The sequence below is a fragment of the Micromys minutus genome (assembly GCF_963924665.1).
Source record: "Micromys minutus genome assembly, chromosome: 2".
Taxonomy (NCBI): Eukaryota; Metazoa; Chordata; class Mammalia; order Rodentia; family Muridae; genus Micromys; species Micromys minutus.
In genome coordinates, this window is record NC_137971.1 from 47,069,193 (window position 1) to 47,076,617 (window position 7,425).

General features: G+C 41.8%; 1 protein-coding gene and 1 pseudogene across 2 annotated transcripts; one reads left to right on the forward strand and one right to left on the reverse strand.

The window, feature by feature from the left end:
• Positions 1-1,735: 1,735 nt before the first annotated feature.
• On the reverse strand, positions 1,736-2,050 carry LOC308416864 (U6 snRNA-associated Sm-like protein LSm7; the record flags this gene model as incomplete). The annotated part of the gene is made up of 1 exon (XM_080911955.1): positions 1,736-2,050. The coding sequence occupies one exon, from the start codon at positions 2,048-2,050 to the stop codon at positions 1,736-1,738; it is 315 nt and encodes a 104-aa protein (XP_080768081.1).
• Positions 2,051-2,765: 715 nt separating this feature from the next.
• On the forward strand, positions 2,766-3,491 carry LOC308416856 (dnaJ homolog subfamily B member 6-like; annotated as a pseudogene). Its single transcript has one exon. The product of its transcript is annotated as a dnaJ homolog subfamily B member 6-like (transcript).
• Positions 3,492-7,425: the final 3,934 nt, after the last annotated feature.

The following is a 7,425-nucleotide window of genomic DNA, read 5'->3' on the forward strand; positions in this document are numbered from 1 at the left end:
ATCAAATCAAGATCCAACAGCATAAAGAATCACTGCTTACTGTCTGGAACCCACGCAGGACCCACTGAGCTTCAAAGGTCCCAGGCAGCAGCATTAATCCAGCTCTGTCATCCACAGCACATGCAGCCTTTCTCGGTGGCTCAGATGGGCTCCACTTCATAGCTGCTGCCATCCTGCTCATCTCACGGTCCAGGCATCTCCAAAATGCTGGCACATCTCCTGCAACTGTGCTGCCCCTTCACCAATACCCTCTTCTAGGGTTTTTTCTTCAAGGACTCTAACCCTGACACACAGTGTGAAGCTTTAACTTCTCTCCATGATCGCTATGATCCTAGGTATTGTGAGGCTGCACCAAGCTCCCACTATGACTGAGTGTCAGGTCTGCCAGCAGCAGAGACCAACACTAAGTCCAATATGGCCCTACTCCCCTGGGTGACCATCCAGCAACCAACTGGCAAGTTGACTACATTGTAGCATTGTCACTATGGAAAAGGCAATATTTTGTCCTTGCTGAAATACAATGTATTCTGGTTTTCATTTTGACTTCCTGCATATAACACTTCTGCCAAAACTTAACCCAATGGATTATTTATTTGATTCATCATCATGGTATTCTTCATAGCATTACGTCTGACCGAGGAGCTCCCTGCACAGCCAGAGAAGTGAGGTCCGTCTCATATAATCCACTGCTTCTTAGCATGTCTGTCACCATCCTCAACAGCTGTTAAAACAGTGGGATGGCCTTGTAAAGACACACATATAGGGCCAGGGTTCTCCTGAAGGTGGTATATGTTTTACTTCACCATCCAAAATATAGTATAGTTTTTCTCAAAGTCAGGATTCATAGGACTAAGAATCAAAGGAGAAACCTGTGATGATTCATCTTGGTTATCAGCTGATTACATCTGAAATCAAATAAAACACAAGCAGCTGAACATGCCTGTGAGGAATTTTCTTGATCATTGTAAGTGGGAAGATCTACCTAAATCTTATGCCCCACATAAAAGGACACATAAGGAGTAGGTTTTTGCTTTTTGCCTGCTTGACTTCATTGAGCTTTATCTCATCTCTTTTAGACCCATTCCTTCATTGGCATTAAAATCTATTCTTCCGGATGCTAACACAGACTAAAGACCAGCCACTCTCTAGGAATCCTAGACTCCAGTGCCAGGTTGGAACTGCTGTGACATCTAGCCTCGAAAACTTAGTGACTACCAGGATTTGTGGCCTTTCATTAGGACTCACCCACTGTTGAATTACTTGAACCACCACCTATAAGCCAGTCTTTCTTTTTTCCCCTCCAGGGACTAAACATGAGTCTTTATTTGCCTCAGCCACTTAACGGGGATGAAGCAAGAGTAGGTGGTACTGATACCAGGCCAGCTGTGTTAAAGGTTTGCAGGATTTGGAGAACTCGAACAAGTGGTGGCCTGTCACCTCTGTTTAACTCCCATCTGGTTGAAGGTCTTGCCATTGTATAAGCCCACCATACTGAGTCCCATCTCGGGGAGGATGATCATGTCTCTCAGGTGGATCTTCATCACCTTCTTGATCTTTTTCAAAAGCTTCACTTTGTTTGTTTGTTTGTTTGTTTGTTTGTTTGGGGGGACCGGGATGCTCACATGGGCAATTTATTAAGAAACAAAACAAGAACAAGAACAAGAGACCAAAACATCAAACATAAGTCCACCCCGTAGAGGGAAGGTCCCTGGGTCCGGGCTGCCCTCCATTGTAGCTAAGTGTCCTGCTGGTACATGAAGGGGTTAGGGATGGCTTCCATGCCATCCTGCAGGCAGATGAGCACCACCGAGGTGCCACAGCACACTACAAGCCCCAGCTGCTGAGTGTCCTCCGTCAGCTTGTACTGGTCATTAGGGTCTCGCATGTACTCAATGGTTCCATCCAGCACCAGGTTGAGCAGTGGATCAAACCCTTTCAGGATACCACTGGCTTCCCGGCCACCCTGGAACTTCACTCTAATGATGGTCTTATCAATGTACTTAGACAGGTCCAAGATGCTTGCTTTCTTCTTTTTCTCTTTGTCTGCCATCTTGTCGCCGCGCCTCGCTGTATGTCATGTATGTCTTATGTCATGAAAACCCATAAGAGAGCATTGAATCTCCTGAAGCTAACTTTACAGGTGTTTATGAGCTGCTCATGTGGGTGAGAAACAAACTCAAGTCCTCTGCAAGAGCGGCATACGCCACTAACCACTGAACCACCTCTTTAGCCCTCGCCACTGTGAATACACAATATCTCTCACTTATTGAGATCCCATCACTGTTTGCTCCAATCAAAGAAGGAAAGAAGAGAAACCATGACCATAGCATTTGGAGCAGTAGACCACTGTCCATTTCTTGTCTCCATCTTTGAACAAGAATCACAAAATTCCATCACGGCTCTCAGAACACTCTCTGCCATGTGCTACTAAACACATGGGTCAGAGTTGAAGGCCAAGTTATCAAGGGAATGAATTGTTCTTGCTGCCCATGGAAAACATTTTACAATCTCACATGAGACCTAAGAGTCCAGGAAGCTTAGATCAATCATTGGTCAACAAAACAATATCTCGGGACCACTAAATGTAATAATAAAGTTTTTAAGACAGAGTTAATAAGACTAGTGATTGTCTGGGACTAATAAAAATTAGAAATCTAGCCAGGGACACCGCCGCGGCCACCAGCGCAGCTGTGCCAGAGCCGCCTGACTTCCCCCCTTCGCTGGCCACTGCATCCTCGGATTTGTTCCAACAGACTGTTTAAATCATGGTGGATTACTATGACGTACTGGGCGTACAGAGACATACCTCACCTGAGGACATTAAAAAGGCATATCGAAAACAGGCACTTAAATGGCACCTAGACAAAAATCCTGAAAATAAAGAAGAAGCAGAACAGACATTCAAACAAGTAGCTGAGGCATATGAAGTGTTATCGGATGCTAAAAAGCGGGACATCTACGACAAATTGGCAAAGAAGGATTAAACAGTGGTGGAGGAGGAGGTGGAAGTCATTTTGACAGTCCATATAAAATTGGCTTCAAATTCCAGAACCAAGATGATGTCTTCAAGGAATATTTTGGTGGAGGGGACCCATTTTCATTTGACTTCTTTGAAGACCCATTTGATGACCTTTTTGGAAACAAAAGGGGTCCCTGAGGAAGGAGAAGTCGAGGTGCCAGCTCCTTTTCTCTACCTGCAGAGGATTTCCTTCTTTTAGAAGTGAATTTCTGCTTTTGATGCAGGCTTCACTCCATTTGGGTCACTAGGTCACGAGGGTCTCACTTCATTCTCTTCAGCATCATTTCGCAGCAATGGGATGGGCAACTTCAAATCAATTCAATTTCAACTAATATAGTTGATGGCAAAAAAAACCACTACAAAGAGAATTGTGGAGAACGGTCAAGAAAGAATAGAAGTTGAAGAAGACGGACAGGTAAAGTCCTTGATGATAAATGGTAAGGAGTACCTGCTACCCTTGGATAACAAATAATTCAATGCACGCATTTACCAGAAATGTTAAACCATAACAAGCACCATTTGATGAATAATGGGAACTTTTTTACTTGAAGATTTCAAACGAACTCGATTTTTTATATAATTGTACCTAATCTAAAGTATTTATAAAACAGCTCATCAGAGCTATCAGATTTTTGAGTTTGTTGCTGGGACCACAAAATAAGACTTTTTTTTTTTTGTCTTTAAATTTTTAAATTGTTGTAATCTGTGTATGCACTTTGCTTTAAACAAAACGTGATCTGAGGTGAGCCCTGTGACTCTGAGTAGTGCTAGGACAAGACTGACTTTAACACCAGCATGGATCTGCTTCCCACTGTGTTGAATTGTGAGTAAGTACTGTTGGCCTGCTGTGACGTTAACATCGCCAGAATCTTCTACAGAAATATTTCAATTTTATTTTCAGTATTTAGTGAAGAAAGCTGTTACTGCATCAATGGTAACACGTTTCTGGTTTAGTGTAAATTAAGGATGTTTCCTAGTTGTGCATGGATGCTGGCAACCTCCTCAGTTTGGCTATTGTTTAAATATGTGATGTTAAGCTTAAGTTTTAAAAATGCTGGTAATTTGGTTTTTGTCATTTGCTTAAAAAAAAAAGAAAAGAAATGCGGAAAAAAAACAAATCTAGCCAGGTGGTGGTGATGCACACCTTTAATCCCAGCGCTTGGGAGGCAAAGGCAGCAGATCTCTGTGAGTTCTAGGCAAGCCTGGTCTGCACAGTGAACCCTGTCTTGGAATAAGAATTAAGCCTCCATTCACCCCACAGGTTTGCTGCTCTCTGTGTAGTCGTGGTATGTCACAACTGAGTGGCCGTTTAAGTTATTTTCTTTGCGTTAGAAATTTCTGCTCCTGTTCTTGGTAAGTCATCCTGACTGTTAAAAAAAAAAAAAAAAGTTTTTGTCTTTTTCTGATACCCTTTCAGAACCAGCCCTGTATAAGGTTCTGCTGTATCAAATCCCTGGGCCAGCTTTGGTTCCAACAGCTATCTGCATTAAATCCTGGTATTTCACCATCAGACAGAACATTGTTTCCTCAGACCTATTCTGCTCTTGGGTTTCTATGGCTAGAATAAGCCCAGTCCAGCTTTGCTGTGAGCAGTGTCTATGTGAGAAGGACTCACAGAGTGTATGCATCCCCACTTCCTAACAAACATGTCCACAGGAATGTAATGGACTAACTTCAGGGAACAGCTGGGGTGTTACAGGTGGGTGAGAGAATGGGTTGGTCTTGTGCTGGTTCCTAACTTGTCTGGAACACTGTGGCTTTTTTTAAACAGAAAGGCTCATCTTGGACTGTTTTCTGCTGTTTTTACTTTAAACTTGGAATGAAAATTTATTTCCATCCTGCTGGGTGCTTTAAAAATGGTGGTTATAACAATGACTTTGGAGTTAAATACATTTGCATCTTTAATTCAGTCTTTTCCTGTACTATTGTTGTAAGGATGAAGAAATGCACTTGCTTTTCTTCTTCATCTTCCTGTTTAGGGAATAAGTAAAAGCTCCTTCTTCACACAGACAGTTTACTACAACTATTCTCATACACTTCAGCCTTTGTCATGAAGAGAGTCCCAAGGACAACGTCTGTCTGCAACGGCCTTATCTCAGCAACATGCTAATCAATCAGATGAAGGAGGAACCTAGCAGAAGCTTGAAGCAAGTCTCAGTTTGCTCCTATCTTCAGTCAGAAAGTAAAACTGGGCCAGCAACATTAAGCCCTAGGAAGCTACACCTTCCTGCCCTAGGGCTCTCTTATGAGTATTCCCAGCCCCTGACATGCTTCCTCCTCCTTGACTGATTCAAGGTTCACAGTCAGTGAGAACTCCCATCATGCATTGAGTTGAGGACAGAATAGGAATGAAGTTTAAAAAAAAAAAAAAAAAACAATGCTCCAATGTCTTCTACAGAGGTTTCTGCACTGTTCCTCCCCCCTGTGTAAACTTGAAATTCTCCCTTTAATGAAAATAAATCATCTTCCAGAGAATCTCCAATATGTTTTTATCCAGAGCCTTCCTGAACCATGTAGAAAGCAGCTAATAATAATTATAACTAATGAGGGACAAGTTCACCTGAAGACAGTCCTTTCATTTCAAGCTGTTAAGGAACCCAGAATGTTTGACCCTAAAAATAGTGTAACTGACCAAGAGAACTGAAAAGATTTTACAAAAACAAAATGAATGGAGAGAGTATTCAGGTAATGCATTGGAAGTCTGACACTAAAGCATTCAATTAAACCTTTGTAATTTTGTGGGGGCAGGAGAGCACAAAACAGTGGTATAGCAGTACACATCATGGCAGAGGCCAGAACAGGATGCCTCGTGTCTTCCTCTCTTGCTCCTGCCTCATCACCTGGAGAAAGATGTCTCTCAGCGAACAGGAAACTCTGCTTGGCCATCCGAATTCACCTGTCTCTATCCCCAACACCAGGGTTATAGGCACTCATACACATATCTGGCTTTGTATTCAGGTGCTGTGAATTAAACTTGGGTTCTCATGCTTGAACAGAAAGTGGTCCTACCCACTGAGGAAGCAGAAGATTCCAGTTATAGTCCATAATAGCAAGGAAGTCCATTGATATGAGAAGACCCAGAAGTTAGTCATGAGGAGACTTAAGAAAAGATTTGAACTTTTCTGATGAAACGGACAGGTAAACAGCTCCTGTCTGTCACCACCTTTGAAAATGTTTGTACCTCAAATACACACAATCTACTGGTTTTTGACTAGTTGTCTCTGCTTTTACTAAGATACACTTAACTTTCAAAAAAATCTCACCAGTTTTCTATTTAAAAGAAAAGAAAATAAAATTATTATCCTGGGAGATGGATTTACTTTGCAACACAGTCTTGGAGAAAATAGAAGAAACTGAAGCAAAAGACACTCAGACATTCTAGCATTGTGACCCAAGAAAACAGCTAAGACTCATATTAGGAACACAACACACAGAGGTTCTAGAACTTTATAATGTCTTCCATGAAATTATCAGATCATCTATGAAGCAACCACATCCAAATTAAGTTTCTTCTACAAATCACTATCAATTGAAGACTTTTTCATCTAAAGCCCACCATAATGGCTAGCTTTAGTGTTCAACTTAACACAAGCTAGACTCACCTGGAAGAGAGCCTCAATGATACATTGCTCACATTGTGTTGCCCTATGGAAAATTGGTCTCAGTTAAGCTAATTGATATAAGACCCAGCCCAATGTGAGTGACACCATTCAAGGTGAAGCAGTAAAGCTGAACACAAGCAAGCAAGTGAGCAGGCATGCATTCATTTTCTCTTTTACATTCCAGCCATTGGAACTGCCCTGCTATGATGAACTGTAACTGGACCTATAAGCTCCTTTCTCTCTAAGTGGCTTCTTACCCCTGTGTGATACAGCAGCAGGAATCAAACTGGAATGCCCACACTCAAGAGCTTGAGAACATTTGCCTTGGAGTTAGCACAGTTTGTGTCAGGACTGTGACCCCACAATTGTGACACCAAGCAGAAGTTCTTACCTGATCATTTTATGAACCGCGGGACAGGAGACCTTCACTTTGGCATAGCCCCTCAACAGCTAAGGACACACTGATAAATATACACACATACACATAAATTAAAAATAAATTTAGTATGTTTAAACATTAAATAATATGAACAATTATTCAGGAAATGTAAACATTCACAATTCAAAAATCAATAGAATAAATAATTTTTAAAAGTAAACAGGTATGAGGATGCTTGCTTAAAATACCAGCACTAGGGAGGTAAAGATAAAAAAAAAAATCAAAAGTTCAGTATTGTAAGGCAGGGGTGACATGTCTTTAATCCCAGACCTTGAGAAGCAGAGGCAAACAAATCTCTGAATTTGAGGCTAGCCGGGTCTATAGAGAGTTCCAGGTCAGTCAGGGATACATGGAAAGACCCTGTC